Below are 16,929 nucleotides of genomic sequence, written 5' to 3'. Positions count from 1 at the left end.
TTACCTATTAAAATTAAATAATAAATGGACCTACTAAATAAATAACTTTTTTTAAAAACTGATATGTCTTCTAGAACAGGTCTGGGGTAGGGGAGGGTAAAATGAGTTAAGGGATGGGGCCATGGACTCAATTTTCTTAAGTTTTTGAGACCAAGAGAAATGGGCATGGCTTATGGTAACTCCTTTGCCTTCTTTTGCTTGTATATCTCTGAAGAAAACATTAAACCTCAGGAAATCTCTTTTGTTCTTTCTCTCACATTTGCCCCCTATCGCTCTTAGCAGAGGGAGCAATGAGAAGCAGTGGGGAAGGGTAACTTCTGCCGGCTGAAAGCTGAGGCCAGGCCAGGAGGTGAAGTGTAGGAAATGGATTTTGGATGCTGTTCAGCTTATGACCAGAGGGAGCTCGATCCAGGGAGCTCAGGCATCGGCTTCTGCTACCTTCTTTCCTGCCCCAAGCTCAAGTTCACCTCTGAGTCAGTGGAATAGTAGATGGGGAGGAGTTTCTACCTTCTATCACTCCTTCTTATGGTCAGCTTCCCAATGGTCTCTAGACCAAAGAGCGTGAGTGTTTGTATGTGACGAGAGTGTGTGTGAGTGTGTGTACATAAATGCTCACAAGTTTTTATCTGAAAATGTGACTCTGGTTGGGTCTCGCTACATCTCACCATAGGGATGACACCACTTGCTCCAGGCCTCAATGGACATGTAGATCGTGAGAGTGTCAGCCTAGCTGGGGTCAGGAGGGCTGCAGGACCAGCCCTCCTTCCCTCCCCCATGACACCCCCCTATCCTGGCAGGACCTGAGAACTGGGTCTGGGCTGAGGACATGGCCCTTGTTCCCATGCAATACCCTGGAGCCCCAACCTAATCTCTTCCTTACTAGTAGATCACGGAGGCCTGCTAGAGTGTTGGCCTCAGACCTGTGGTCAAGTGAACAGTGACTGAGGGTGCCAAGTACTGAAAGAATAGTGTCCCCAAGGCTGAGAACTGTAGGACTTGGGCCCTAAGAGGAGCTGGACAAGGAGACCCCTGGGGCTTAGCTTAGAGGGCATAACTTGGACATCCCGGGAATGTAGACACTGGAACCCCCTGTGAAGAGCACAAGATGCGCTCACCTGCCTCTGCTGTCCTCCTAAATCCCCTGAGAAGGGCTCCAGCTCACAGTGCAACGGAAGGATTCTGCTGTGCATTCAACAAAGATGTATAGAGTGCCGTCTAAGTGCCAGGCATCATGTGAGGCACTAGGATGTATTATTGAATAAAAGATACAATTTCTGCCCCTAAGAGCAAGAGCAAGTAAAGAGGCAATTACAGATGAGGACTGTTAGAGGAGAGGTGGGAGCAGGATAACAGCAGGTTTCCTGTGGGGTCTGATGTCTAAGCTGATCTTGTCAGAGGAGTAGAAATTGGCCAGGGGAGAAAGAAGAGCACCAAGAAAGTTCCAGGGAATAGCATGTTCCTTGACCCTCCTCTCTTCTCTCTGCAGAGGTTCCCCCCTGGGTGACCTCAGCCTCTAGTACTATAACTGCTAGTATTTGTTGTTTCACCCAAATCTATATTTCAGGCCTAGAACCTCTCTCTTGTACTCTGGATCCATAAACTTTTCCTTTTCTTAGCATCTATACTGGGGCTTCCCCATGAGGACCTCAAACTCAAACTTGTTAGTTTTCCCCTTGAACTTGCTGCTCTTTGGTCTTCTTCTGGTGAAAGGCCCCACCACTCACCAGTCACCCAATGGGAAACCTTTGTGTCATGTAAGATGCTGTGCCCTCCCTGCCCAGCCACACCCACTCAGGCACCAAGTCCTGTAAACTCTGCCCTTAAATATCTCTCAGAGTCACCCCTTCCTCTCTGACCTCTAGGTCACTGGCCTCATCCTGACCCTTTGCCTCTTACCTGGTCTCCTCACTTCTAGTCTGTTCTGTACCCAAGCCAGACTCATCTCCCTAGAATGCAGATCAGTACAGAGTGTAACCTGGGTGTACTAGGCAGTTGAGTTGACCACATAGGGCCTCTGGGGAAGCAGCTCCCCTTGGGCACTGTGTTCTGGGCCCAGTCCTCAACCTGAGGGCTAGAGGTGGACTGTGGCTCCCAGGGATAAACTCATCTTCATCACATTCCCAGAGGCTGGGGCCAAGTTTACTCAAAGAGAAGACCTAGTGGAGGGAGCAGGATGTATAGTCCTGTCTCCTGAGTAATTCTGCAAGAGGGACACCTTTTCAACAAGTTTTTCGGGTATTTAACATAATGATTGGGAAGACTAGGATGAAACAATCTCAGAGGAAACAATGCAACAGCTAGACACTTAGGGAAGGTGGTCAGGGTGATGCTTTTTTTTATACACCAGTTCCCCCACCAGCCAAGGCAAAGGGTTCCTGGTCCCCCATCATTACCCACCTCCCCACATAAGAGCTTGGTGATACCCCACCAGAGTGAATATTTTGACCTCTGTTTGGTAACACTGTTCAGGACAAAAAAACTTTAGCAATCTTAACAGTGTGGTCTTAGCTGAGAGCTAAGACCATGACTTATGAAAGACCTAGACTCACAGTTGCCTTGTGGCCAGGAGTAGGTAGGCATTGACATTAGATTCTGCTTCCCCTAATTCTCAAGGTGGCACAGCCAATTTCCAATGACCTCTTCCTGCCTTAGTTATAGCAGCTCTATTGTTTGTCTTGACTACAAGAAGCTCTCCAGTTCCATCCTACTGGTCAATCAATGGAAATATTGGGTGTGAGTTTTTCTCCCCAGCACTCAGGGGTGGGTGTGAATGCCATGTTTCTCTATTTTTCTATAACAGGTAACCAGCTCTGTGCCCTCACTCACCTGGTTGGCAGGAAATTCAATTACAGCTGTTGGGGGTGGGGGTGGAGATCATCTTTAGGATTAGGGAAGACTCGTCTGGGACTTTGGGGAATGGTTGGTTAGTCTTCAGCTAACAGTGGCCACTGCTACTTTACTCCCTTTCCACTGCCCTGAGGCCAGACTTGCCAAGACAAGGATGGGAGGAGGGGCTGACCCACACCTATTTTCGCCTAGAGCAAAAGCCCCATTTTCTCCTGTTTGTTCACCAAAATGTTATTAAAACATTTTTTAAATTAAAAATAAATACTGGCCGGTGTGGCTCAGTTGGTTGGAGCGCCATCCCATACACTAAAAGGTCATGGTTCGATTCCCAGTGAGGGCACATGCCCGGGTTGTGGACTCTATCCCCGGTGTAGGGCATGTAGGAGGCAGCCGCTCAAGGATTTTCTCTCATCATTGATCTTTCCATCTCTCTCTCCCTTTCCCTTCCTCTCTGAAATCAATAAAAATACATTCTTTTTAAGAAATAAAGAACAAAGGAGAGGAAAGCCTATCAAGTTTCCATATCCAAATAGAACTGGTTGTATACATATTTCTGGATAATCTGACCTTTCTGAGACTGGTTGCCCTAGTTTAAATGTCTGGGTTCTGAGATGTTTCATGTCTTCCTCAGATTACTAACACTTAAAACATGAACCACACAAGGCTTCTTGACCTTACCTCTTCTGCCTGCCCTCCTTCCCATCCCCACTTCACACCAAACACGCTGACCTTTTGGCCATTCCCTGCCCATGCTGAGGCTGTCTCAAGTTTCTGTACCTTTGCACCTTCTGTTCCCTTTGGCTGGAATGTCCTTCCCATTCTCTGCCAGGAGAGTGCATCCTGCCTGCAAGCTCAGTCTAACATCATTCCTGGAAAAAGTCTTCCCGGACATGTCCAGCTTGGAAAGGATTCTTCCCCAGGCTCAGGAGGGAAGCATGTTCCTTCTCTGGAACCTTCAGTCTCTCGTAGTTCTTCTCCGGATCTGGCTGCCCAGATCATGTTGGCCTTCAGCACCTCACCTGGAAGAGAATGGAGGTGGCTTTTCTCTCTGAGTCTGCAACATTTTGGAGGAAGGTTTCCTGGAGTTGAGGGTTGTGGGCTGCTAGGTTAATTCCACAGCCAGTTTTCCAGGCCCCCTGACCTCTAACCAGCCCATCTTTCCTGCTCAAGGTGTGTGTTGAAGGGGGAGGGGGTGTCTCTGTTACACTCTGCAGCCCCTGAACCTCCTCCTACTTCTCACTGGCTCCACATCCTGCATGCTCCAGGCACTTAGGGTGCTCACAGAGCCTCCACAGTGTTGACCTGTCTCACTCAGCCTTTCCGCCTTCAACCCCTCCCAGATGCTTTGTGTTTGCAACATTATTCTCAAGCATCCCTGGGGCTGCAATGGAGTTCTAGTTGTTCACCAAAATGTTATTAAAACATTTTTTAAATTAAAAATAAATACTGGCCGGTGTGGTTCAGTTGGTTGGAGCGCCATCCCATACACTAAAAGGTCTAGTTGGTGGTGGTGCTGGGGGGAGAGTGACGAGGAAGAATCTAGAGGGCACCATGAACTAATGGAAGAAATGAGGGAACCTGGCTGGAGAGGTGTGGGCAGAATTAGTTTCACTTATAGCCTTGTAGCCTGAGAAAGGTTCCGTCCGGAGGGTGGAGGAAGAGCCCTAGAACAGTCCCTTTCTGCCCCTGTCACTTCCTCTTTCCTCCCTCCAGCTGTGCTATCTCCCAAACCAACCCCTCCCCCACTTTGTTCCCCAACCCTGACCCTGAGTATTTGATTTGGAACAGGGGACAGAGGCTTATGTGGGCCACTTAAAGTCCAGGTTCCTACCACAGCCCTACCTCCCAAGCCTGGCCTGACCCCTGGCTCCCTTCAGCTTCAGCTCCACCCCCACCCAACCCTCTGCCCTTGGCTGATTCTCTTCAAGTACCCATCATGCCTCTTGTCCAGCAGCACCAGCCACAGACCAGGAACCTCCAGAGACTAAAAGAGGTGCTGATCCTGTTCCCAGGTCTTCTTTATCTTTCTATTTCCCATTATTCATTCCAATTCAAGAGCCTGAAGACAGCCCAGGAGCGTTAGCTATGGCTTTCTTCCTTATTTTGCCCCTTTGTAGTGTTTTGGTGATAGGCATGGGTGAAGGTGGAGCTGGGAGTGAGGAAGGATTTGAGAGGAGATGTAAACCTGGATGGCCTTCCCACTGCCCCTCCATATCTCCCAGTGCCCAGCACTGGACACACCCTGGCCAGAGCCAGCTGTTTGCAGACCTGAGCCAAGAGGAGCTGACGGCTGTGATGAGCTTTCTGACCCAGCAGCTGGGGCCAGGCCTGGTGGATGCAGCCCAGGCTCGCCCATCAGACAACTGCATCTTCTCCGTGGAGCTGCAGCTGCCCCCCAAGGCTGCAGCCCTGGCACACCTGGACAGGGGGAGCCCCCCGCCCGCCCGGGAGGCACTGGCCATCGTCTTCTTTGGCGGACAACCTCAGCCCAACGTGAGTGAGCTGGTGGTGGGACCACTGCCCCACCCCTCCTACATGTGGGATGTGACTGTGGAGCGTCATGGGGGTCCCCTGCCCTATCACCGACGCCCCGTGCTCATCCGAGAGTACCTGGACATAGACCAGATGATCTTTGACAGAGAGCTGCCCCAGGCTGCTGGTCTCCTCCACCACTGCTGCTTCTACAAGCACCAAGGGAGGAACCTAGTCACGATGAACACGGCTCCCTGGGGTTTGCAATCAGGGGACCGGGCCACCTGGTTTGGCCTCTACTACAACATCTAGGGGCTGGGTTTTTCCTGCACCCCGTGGGGTTGGAGCTGCTGGTAGACCACAAGGCTCGGACCCTGCCCGCTGGACCATCCAGAAGGTGTTCTTTCAAGGCCGCTACTATCAGAGTCTGGCTCAGCTGGAGGACCAGTTTGAGGCTGGCCTGGTGAATGTGGTGCTGATCCCAGACAATGGCACAGGTGGGTCCTGGTCCATGAAGTCCCAGGTGCCCCCGGGTCCGGCTCCCCCTCTGCAGTTCCATCCTGAGGGCCCCCGCTTCAGTGTGCAGGGGAGTCGAGTGGCCTCCTCATTGTGGACTTTCTCTTTTGGGCTTGGAGCATTCAGTGGCCCGAGGATCTTTGACATCCGCTTCCAAGGGGAGAGAGTGGCCTATGAAGTCAGCGTCCAGGAGGCCTTGACCGTCTATGGTGGCAATTCACCTTCCGCTCTGCGAAGCCGGTACACAGATGGTGGCTTTGGCTTGGGCCACTTCTCTTCACCTCTGACCCGTGGGGTCGACTGTCCCTACCTGGCCACCTATGTGGACTGGCACTTCCTTTTGGAGTCCCAAGCCCCTAAGACAATACGAGATGCCTTTTGTGTGTTTGAACAGAACCAAGGTCTCCCCCTGAGGCGACACCACTCAGATATCCACTCCCACTATTTTGGGGGCCTTACAGAGACAGTGCTGGTCGTCAGATCTGTGTCTACCATGCTCAACTATGACTATGTGTGGGATATGGTCTTCCACCCCAATGGAGCCATGGAAGTCAAGTTGCATGCCACGGGCTACATCAGCTCAACGTTCCTCTTTGGTGCTGCCCGAAGTTATGGGAACCAGGTTGGGGAGCACACACTGGGCACTGCCCACACCCACAGTGCCCACTTCAAGGTAGATCTGGATGTAGGAGGTAAGATATCCCGGAGGGGGAGGCATTCCAGAAGCGGGGGCTGAAGTCTTCATGCCTCGCTTTAAAATTTGTCATTGAAACATTAAAAATGTAAAAGTATATGAAGTAAACGTGCAAAACATCAGATTCCTAAGAGATTTCCACCCTCCTTAGCAGATCAGTCTCAGATCATTTAATTTGATTGCTAATGTGGAACCTAGTTACATCCTAACAGATCATTCAAAACTCCAAAATTCAGGGAACTGACTGCCTTTGGCCCTACTCTTAATTCCTTGCCAAACCTCAAACTATGGGAAACACCTCCAAGCTCCAGCAGCATTGGGCCCACATGTCTCCTGTCGTGTGGTGAGGTTGTTCCATGTTGGTTTCCTCCTAGCTGATGTTAGGCACTAGAGTCAAATGAAGACTTGGGTCTCAAGCACTGCCACAATACTAACAGTGTCCCTTCGGTGAAAAACCAGGGCACGTTATTTAAGTTCTCTAAGCCTCAGTTGTCCCATCTGTAAAATGGGGACAATTGTAGTTCCTCCTTCAGAAGGCTGTTATACAAGTAAATCACCAGTACATGTAAAGTATTCAGCATGATGCCTATGCATAGCACCTTCAGGTTCAGTAAATGTGAGCTACAGCTGTTATTATTTACATGAGATGGTAGATCTGGTGATGCCAGGGGGCTTCAGATATGAGGCCAAATCCCTTCCTCAAGTCAGAAAGATCTGACTCTGCACATTGCCTGCTAGGCTGTTTCAACCTCAGGTAAACCACCACTCCTTCTCCGAGGAAGATCAGGGGAGGCCCAGTCACAAGGCACCTGGGATTGTGACCAGAAGTGACATCAGGGAGAAATATCTTTTCGAAATCTCTGAATCAGGAATATCTTGGGGAGAAAAGGAAGAGAAGTACAGGACATACTCAGTTCTGGGCTTCTCTTTGGCCCCCAATCTGAAGCCAGGCGGGTGATCATTCCTTTCTCTCATCCCTTCTCCTCCTTCCCTCATCCCGGCAGGACAGAAGAATTGGGTCTGGGCTGAGGACATGGTCTTTGTCCCCATGGCTGTACCCTGGAGCCCTGAGCACCAGATGCAGAGGCTGCAGGTGACCCGGAAGCTGCTAGAGACAGAGGAGCAAGCCACGTTCCCCCTGGGAAGTGCCACCCCTCGCTACCTGTACCTGGCCAGCAACCACAGCAACAAGTGGGGTCACCCTCGGGGCTACCGCATCCAGGTGCTCAGTTTTGCTGGAGAGCCGCTGCCCCAGAACAGCTCCATGGAGAGAGCCTTCAGCTGGGGGAGGTGAGTGGCAGGGTGTCAGAGAGGCTGGGGGTGATAGACTATAAGAAGGGCCCCATGTTGCTGGGAACCCAGGTTCTCCCACCTCCTGTGGGTGTACATGCACACTCATGCACACACACACACACACACACACAAGCTTGTGGCCACAATCTTTTTTTTTTAAATATATTTTATTGATTTTTTACAGAGAGGAAGAGAGAGGGATAGAGAGTTAGAAACATCGATGAGAGAGAAACATCGATCAGCTGCCTCTTGCACACCCCCTACTGGGGATGTGCCCGCAACCAAGGTACATGCCCTTGACCGGAATCAAACCTGGGACCCTTGAGTCCGCAAGCCGACGCTCTATCCACTGAGCCAAACCGGTTTCGGCATGGCCACAATCTTGATCCATGTAAAATGAGGCCTAGGGCCCTGGCCGGTTGTTCAGTGGTTAGAGCGTAAGCCCCACACACTGAAGGGTCTCGGGTTTGATTCCAGATCAAGGGCGTGTACCTGGGTTGCAGGTTTGATCCACAACCCTGGTAGGGGCACATGTGGGAGGCAACCAATCCGTATGTGTCTCTCACATGGATGTTTCTCTCTTCTTCCCTTCCTCCCTTCCACTCTCTTTCTAAAATAAATAAATATTTTAAAAATTAATGGAAAAAACATTCTCGGGTGAAAGTTAACCAAAAAAAGTAATAGTGGAAATAAATAAAATGAGGCCTACTGACTGGATGGAAGAATGGAGAGATACATGTGGAATCAAATACAGTAAAATGTTATAGGTAGAATCTGGGTTGTGGATCTATGTATGTTCACTACACTATTCTTTATCTTTAAATGTTAGCAATAAGGGTTGGAGGGAAAACTAGAGTAAGAGGAACACAGATCTCAGGGAGTATTCCCTAAAACCCAGGCATTTGAGATACAGAAATTGAGCTAAAATGGGAATCAGGCCATGCCCATGCATCCAGGGCCCAGGCTCTGATCTAGAATCTAGATGGATGCATGAACGACATTAGGACCTGAAGTCTGAACAATGGCCAATTGATGTTTGAGAGACACGTTACTGAACAAACGTGGGAACTCTGAGAGAGACAGGCAGAGCGGGAGAATGGGAAGTGAACAGAGACCTTTGTGCTTATTTTTCCTTCCTGCTCCCTCTTCAGTGCGGCTTCAAACAGTAGGACAGTTTGATGGGCTTGTGGGTCTAATCCAAACCTCCTGTAGGTACCAGCTGGCCGTGACCCAGCGGAAGGAGGAGGAGCCCAGCAGCACCAGCATCTACAATTTGAATGACCCTTGGACCCCCACCGTGGACTTCACTGACTTCATCAACAATGAAACTGTTGCAGGGCAGGTTAGTTTGGGGGAGGCGGCAGGAGCAAGGATGAGCCACTTCACTCTCCCACGCCAGGGCCCTCCAGGGTCTTTAGAACCCACTAAGAAATGAAGCTTCACGTTTTCACATTGTTCCTGGGCTGGTGAACTGAATCCTTACATACCAGGCTACTGTGGGAGGCAGGTGTGTCTTTAGCAAAGCCAGGCCTCATGATCCTCTTCCTTCTCCCCCGCTAGGACTTGGTGGCCTGGGTGACAGCTGGTTTCCTGCACATCCCACATGCAGAGGACATTCCCAACACGGTGACTGTGGGGAATGGTGTGGGCTTCTTCCTCCGACCCTACAACTTCTTTGACCAGGACCCCTCTTTTGATTCTGCGGACTCCATCTATTTCCGGGGGGACCAGGATGCTGGGGCCTGTGAGGTCAACCTCCTGGCTTGCCTCCCCAAGGCTGCTGACTGTGCCCCTGACCTCCCTGCCTTCTCTCATGGGGGCTTCTCTCACAACTAGGTAGTCCCTGGGATGGGGAGTGTCCAGGGGCCCCAGGGCCAGGGTGTGTGGAGAGGGGGAGCAGTGGGCACTGGGCCAGGAAGCCTGATCTCAGACTAAGATTCTCTCCTCCCCTGCCCCCAAGATCCTCTCTCCCATCACCCCTCTTTGCATCCCCTTTCTTATTGTAAGCATCCTGAGCCTGTGATGCCTGACACAGTAGGGACTCAACTTTGTTGACCCTAGACCTGCTGGGTTTCTGTCCCAGAGAGCAGAGGAATGGCCAGTTGGAGCTGGAGTGATGGCCTAGCTTTTTCCCAGAAGACTTTTGTTTGTTTCTAACAGTTTTTTAATCTTTTTTACAATTAGCTATCATTCACATACCATAAAATTTATCCTTTTAATGTGTCTAATTTAGTGGGGTGTGTTTTTTTTTTATAGCAAAGGTGGAGATTTATTGAAGAACAAGTACAGACTCCCACGTGGGGAGAGGGAAAGAATCTCACAGAACAGACTCCCACATGGGGAGGGGGAAAGGGTCCCCTAATTTAGTGGGTTTTAGTATATTCATAAAGTTGTGCAACCATCACTACTAATTCCAGAACATTTTCATCACCCCAGAAAGAAACCCCATACCCGTTAGCAGTCACTTCCTCTTTCCCTTCAACCCTTCCCAGCTCTAGGCAACCACCCAGCTTTCTATCACTATAGACGTGCCTATATTCTGGCCATTACATATAAACAGATCTATACAACATGCGGTCTTTTGTGATTGGCTTCTTTCAGCAGAACGTTTTTGAGGTGCATCCACTTTGTAGCATGAAACAAGAGTTCATTCCTTGAGGACCGAATACTATTCCATTGTATGAATGTTACCACATATTTGTTTGTTCATTCATCAGTTCAAGGACAGGTGGATTGTTTCCACGTTTTGGTTATTCTGGATAATGCTGCTGTGAACATTTGTGTACAGATTTTCATGTGGGCATATGTCTCACTTCTCTTGGCACAAACCTGGGAATGGAATTGCTGGGTCATATGTTTAACCTTTCGAGGAGGCTGCCAGACTGCTTTCCAAAGTGATTGTACCCTTTTTTCTCTCTTTTTTTCCCTTTTTTTATTGTGGTAAAACATAATAACATAAAATTTACCATCAGACCATCTTTAAATATACAGGCCAGTGGCATTAAGTACATTCACATGCTTTGTTGGGCCTGCTCAGCTCCTCCTCGGCCTGGGATCTTGAATATGAAGGTGAGGCCTCTAGAGACCTCAGGGTAGGGTCCCTGCCTGGCCTGTGTCCCAGCTGTTGGGAAGGTGCTTTTCTGTTTTCATTCCCTGTCATCCTAGCACATTCCTTCTCTGTTCTTTCTCCCTCCTCTTCCTCTTGCTACTTCAGCTTCTACTCCCCGGCCTTCCCCCTAAGGTCCTGGGGGGATGTCCCTGCTGCTTCAGGTCCTGAAATTCTCCCCCATCCCTCAATTCCGGTGTCCTCCTCTGTCCCTGGGCTGGGAGAGAAAGACAATCCCTGGTTGTCTTCTTGTGGGAGACATTGGTATATGGACAGCTTTCTTTCTTTTTCTTGTTGTTAATCCTCAAAAAACGTGAGCTGGAAAGGAACTGAGTTCTGGCAAAGGGACTTTCATACAAAGACTAAACACGGTGGAAGCTACATTCTTGATTCAAGAATAATAGCAGGATATGGTGACAAGAGCTCAGCTGGGAAAGGGTTAAGGCAGAGCTAGTTTGCTATTGCTGGCTCTTTCCATTTTGCTTTTCGGATCAGTGGTTTAGTTTCTCCTTACCTTCTCAGCCCAAATAAATATCGTTTTGACTTTCTTGTGTTTCCTTATTTAAGGAAATTGGGACCATGATGGATGCAAATGTTTTCATCTTGCCCCCAAAACAAACGCTGTGGAGGAGCCAATGATGCTTCTCTTGGCTGTTCCACCTCCGTTCCTCCGGGTGCAGGAATGAGGAGCGGGGACCTGGGGCCCTAGGCTGTGTGGGGGGCTCCGCTGTGGTGGCTCACCTGCTGACCCAGGAGTGTGCCATGGGGCTCCCCAGGGGGCCAGAGGGCACAGCCTGAGCCACCCCCAGGGAGTGTGTGCACAGAGAACCCTATTGGAGGGCTCTACTTGGAACATATCCTTCCAGCCACAAGAAAGAAGCAACCAGACCTTAAGGAATGCAGCCCAGAGAAATCCAAAGGGTCCGAACAGCAAAGTTCTAGGAGGAACCTGGCAAGTGAGAGAGAACCTTGGGAATGCAGGCCCTTCAGGGACACAGACCTACAGATCCCACTGAAGGGGCCGCGAACTCACAGTATCAGTGTGTGCTCCCTCTCTTGGCCTCTTACTGGTGCTGGCCTCATGTCCCCACTCCAACACTTGGCCTGTGGCTGATGGTGGACTATGTTTTCTCCACTCAGGCTCCGGTGGGTGTCTGCCTCTTCTGTAGCATTCCTCCTCACCACATCTGGGTCCTGCGAAGAGAAATAGATCATAGCATTCTCAGTAGGGCTTGGGATTCAGACACCTTCCCACTGCATGTTTCTCATCTCCTTGACCTATGTCTGTGGGCTAGAATATGATGGGGGCTCCCCTTTTCTTAAGGACCCTCAAGGAACATGATGTCTCCGTCTCTCCCATTGAAAGGGAGACAGTATGGTAGAGACTCTGCTGGACTAGCCGATTTTCATCTGTTGCTTCATTTATTCCTCACAACAACCTTGAGAAACAGAAACTCTTTTTCCCATTTCACAGATGAGGAAACTGAGATTCACAGGAATTAGGTAACATGCCCCAAGTCACCTGGCTGGGATTGAATCCAGGTCTTTGTGGAATTATACCCCACTGCCTTCCCCTGTACTACTGCTCTTCTTCCCTGACTAGCGGGCCTGGTTAAAGAATTAACAATGTAATGCTTGAGAAGCACTTGGCACCTGGTCCGTGGTAAGTGACCTTCTGTGAGCAAAATCAACACTCAGTGGGCCAGAGCAAAAGTATGCACCATTGCCTTAAAGCAAAAGCTCTCAACCTGGACTGTAACTGAAATCACGGGGAGCTTGTAAAACTCCACATACTCAGGCTGCACCGCAGGCCAATAAAATCCATCTCTGGGGGTGAGGCAGAGCATAAATGTATGCATCAAGCAGCATAAATTTTCCCCATGTGATTCTAACATCTAGCTACGGTTGAGAAAATCCTGGGGCAGCAGTTTAGTTTCAAACTGGCCCGAGGAGCCTGACCAGACAGTGTAAGACACATAAAGAATGTGTCTGTCAGAAGGCACAGAAAAGGAGCATTACAGAGCCTGCCCCGGCAGTGCCAATCTGACCACGTCTGGAGCAGAAGACCTGGCCCCAGGCCAGTGCAGACCAGCCCCGGAAGACACTTGCCATGCAGATGGAGGCACTGGGCCCTATCAACCCTATCTCATGACCAACTGCTGATTCTGATTCACAGCTCAACCAGTCAGCTTCCCACCGCACCTGGGTCATGGGAAGAAACGGGCAAAACAGTTATATCCCTTGTGTGAATGAACTAGTGGGTATTCTGATAATAATTGGTTTTGCTTGACAATTACTATAAAGTGAGGATTAGCCTTTATGGTTACTTTGGTAAATTTAGATCTTCCCTGAAAGACAATCTCCCTTGGGGAGCTTGATGAATCTGGTTTCTCACTTAGGCCCCTCCCTTGGACTGTGGTTAATGCACCAAGAAACCATCGTGTGGTATCCTAGAGACAGCCAGACTCTCCTGATACAACCCACACCAACCTCTCCATGGACTTCACACCTAACTTCCTGAGCAGACTCAATATAAGCAATTTCCCACCTTCATTCCTCCCCCTCCCCTCCCCGCCCCCCACAGTTTTTCCTTGGACAACTGGAATTGTAAATTTTCCGAGCTCCCCACTCTCTGGGGCACATTGGGTTGTTCACACTGGGTTCGCACATCCTGCCATCCTGATGCCCTGAACTCCAGACTGTCATGACCCTGTGCCCTTCCCCAAACAGGCTGTCCCCATCCACGCATGCCTTTGCACATCCGCTTTCTTCCTTATTTCCTCTGGTTCCTTCCTCTTTCCCCTTCCTCCCTCTTCATCTGGTGATGCCTTATTCATCCTCTAAAACCCATCTCAAAGATCACCCGCCCCCACCTTTCTCTGCTCACTGCTTTGTTCTCCCTGCTCCCTTAGTACTGCAGTATATGTGCTGCCGAAGCAAGCACTCCCTTGGTACTTTAAACAAAACTCTGCAATGGAGGTTCACATACCACACTCAAGTTCATTGCCTACACCGCCCCATCATGCCGCCCACAGGCCTCCCGTGCCCACCATGATCTCCATTCAGCAGCTGGTAGGAAGATGGCTCTTGGTGGAGAACAAAGGCTTCACCGAGTACATGAGGGAACTAGGCGGGGGAACGGGTGCCATGGCCAAGCCAGACTGTCATCACTTCTGATGGCCAAAACCTCACGGTAAAAACTGAGAGCACATTGAAGGTGACACAGTTCTCATGCAACCTGAGAGACAAGTTTGAAGAAACTACAGCTGATGACAGAAAAACTCAGGCCACCTGCAACTTTGTAAACAGTGCATTGGGCCAACATCAAGAATGGGACGGGAAGGAAAGCACCAGAACGAGAAGATTGGAAGGCGGAAGTTAGCAGTGGAATGTGTCATGGACAATGTCAGCTGTACTTGCATCTATGAAAAAGTGGAGTAAAAATTCCAACATCCTTCCGGACAGGAATTAGCCATGAGGATAAACAAGCTCAATTCAAGCATGCCTTCCCCCCGCCCCCTGGTACGCCCCCCCTCCCCCCATTTCTGTGTTCAGTTTTCTATCACAATCATTTTATATGCAACTACTTCTGAGTGTTGGTTTAATTAGGATTGACCCCTTGGTTAGTAAATAAATGTGTTTATGCTTAAAAAAAAAAAAAAAAAAAAAAAAGGTCGAAGAAAGTCCAAAGATCCTGAGTGAAAAAATCACCCTGGCTGCACAGGTTAAGCCAGGACATGGGGTCAAAGGTCAACACTGACACGCTGAGCCCAAGCAATTCCTCTCCAAATGAAACCTGCACCGCTGGAACCCAGCAAAGGTTGTAGGAAGGAGAACATGGGACAGACAGATGGCAGGTCTGTAAATCAGTTCCCCACGCTTGGCTTTCCCTGAAACAGGCAATCGGGGCCCAGAGCCTGGAACAGGCTCAAGAGGACATAGTGTGGGAGGGTTTGAAGCATAGGCTGGGCATTAGACCCCAAAATGCTGTAGAATTTGGCATGTATGTTTTCTTCTTTCTACAATGTGGTATAATGATTTCTGGAGCCAGATTCTGGGGTTTGAACCTGACAAGTGTGACCTTGGGCAACTTAGTTAACTTCTCTGGGCCTCACTTTCATTACCTGTAAAATGGGGGCAGTATAAAATCTATATCAGGATTTTTATGTGGGTTAGTTAATCTGTGTAATTTTACAAGTCTAGTTCTTAGAGTATAGTAAGTGCTCAATGAATGCTAGCTATTATTTAATATTTAATATTTAAGATCTACTGGGTGTTTCAGTTACTGCATAACAACCCCCCCCCCCCTTGAAAAACAGTGGCTTAAACCATCAAACCATTTTATTTGCTCATTATTCTGTAGGTCAGCCCTCTGAGCTGGGGTTCGGTTGGGCGGTTCTTCTGCTGGAGTCACCTGGAATCACTCTCTTGACTGCAGATATCTGGCAGAGAGACTAGGGCTGGATGGTCGATGATGGACTCACTCACATGTCTGGCAGTTGGGGCTGGCTGTCAGACAGGCTATGTGTTACAGCAACGTGTGTCCAGCAGGCCAGCCTGGACTTCTCCTCTTTGTGGTCCTGGATTCCAATGGTAGCCCAAAGAGGGCAAGCCCTAGTGAGTGAGTGCTTTTCAAGCCTCTGTTTGTATCACATCTACTTTTTTCCCATTGGCCCCCAGATTCAAAGGATGGAGATATAAATTCTCTCCTTGACGGGAAGAGAGGCAAAGTAACAATGCAAAGAGGTGCATATCAGCAACGGAAGGAACCATCACAGCAGTCTAAACAATCCATCACACTGGCACCAAATATGCGAGCAGAGTTCAGGTCTGAAAGCTGGAAGGGGTACTTTCTTGGCTCACAGGGCTCAGGATAACTGAAAAAAGGATTCAGTCATATGCAAAACAACTGCAATGCAAGGGTTGAACATGCTAAGTGCCCTAAAATAAGAATGATTAAATGGTAGGGGAGTTCAGGACAGAGTGGTCCTTTATAGCTGACAACAGCTAAGCCAAGTGGGTTGGAAAGGCTTTATTAGCTTGGCCTTGAAGTATGTTTAGGACCTGGACCTATGGAGATGAGGAAATGATATTCCAGGTGGAAGAAAGATCAAAGTTAGGCAAACCAAAATGTGTTTGGGAAATCCAGTCCCATTGGTATATATGGAATAGGGGGTCCACTGGATATTCTTCAGGTGGTAAGTGAAACACACACACACACACACACACACACACACACATACACACACACACACACCTGGTATTGTAAGAGGCTCCTTTGCCAGTGGTCTATAGGATGGCTTGGGTGCGGCTGTGAGAAGAGGAGTAAGAGATCATTAGGTAATGAAGGGACTAGCAGGTCAACACAGAGGGATTGATGAGGGGCAGTAAGAGTAGAAAATCAGCCCTAGCCGGTTTGGCTCAGTGGATAGAGTGAAGGCCTGCGGACTGAAGGGTCCCTGGTTTGATTCCGGTCAAGGGCATGTACCTTGGTTGTGGGCACATCCCCAGTAGGGGGTGTGCAGGAGGCAGCTGATCGACGTTTCTAACGCTCTATCCCTCTCCCTTCCTCTCTGTAAAAAATCAATAAAATATATATATATTTTTAAAAAGAGTAGAAAATCAAACAAGAGTCAGAACCTGATGAGGAAGTGTAAAGATGACTCAAGGGTTGCCAGGCTCAGTGCCTGGGGGATGGCAGAGGAGGAGGAGATGTTTACAAAACAGAAGTATGGAACAAGAACAGGTCTAGAAGGAACTTGCAGATTTGGGGAATGCATGGACATCCAGGTGGTATCCAAGTGGGATCTAACATCACACTGACTATGAGAGGATGAAGAGGAGAAGAGAGAGCAGATTTTGCTAGAGCAACATTGAACACAGAGAGGGCAAGTGTTTCAAGGCAGTTATCTGCCAAATGTTGCAGATGTGACCAAAAGATTAAGGAAAAAGAAGGATGAGAAAAGGCCAACCAGCAGATTTGATAGTGAGAAGGTCACAG

The 16,929-nt window shown here is 49.2% G+C and overlaps 1 protein-coding gene and 1 pseudogene across 2 annotated transcripts; both read left to right on the top strand.

Annotated features, from left to right (window-relative positions):
* The first annotated feature begins 132 nt into the window (after positions 1-132).
* LOC307115262 (amine oxidase [copper-containing] 3-like) lies at positions 133-11,127 on the top strand. The gene is given in 6 exon segments (XM_079798405.1): positions 133-5,626; positions 5,629-5,685; positions 5,688-6,527; positions 7,534-7,819; positions 9,035-9,164; positions 9,383-11,127. Coding segments are annotated over 6 exon segments (2,283 nt in total). The 5' UTR covers positions 133-4,932; the 3' UTR covers positions 9,659-11,127.
* A 2,852-nt stretch (positions 11,128-13,979) lies between these two features.
* Positions 13,980-14,369, top strand: LOC307114411 (fatty acid-binding protein 5-like; annotated as a pseudogene). The gene has a single exon. The product of its transcript is annotated as a fatty acid-binding protein 5-like (transcript).
* Positions 14,370-16,929: the final 2,560 nt, after the last annotated feature.

The sequence above is a fragment of the Cnephaeus nilssonii genome (assembly GCF_951640355.1).
Source record: "Cnephaeus nilssonii genome assembly, chromosome: 19".
Lineage (NCBI taxonomy): Eukaryota > Metazoa > Chordata > Mammalia > Chiroptera > Vespertilionidae > Cnephaeus > Cnephaeus nilssonii.
Note: the sequence above shows the minus strand (reverse complement) of the source record. Positions and strands in the feature narration are given on the sequence as shown.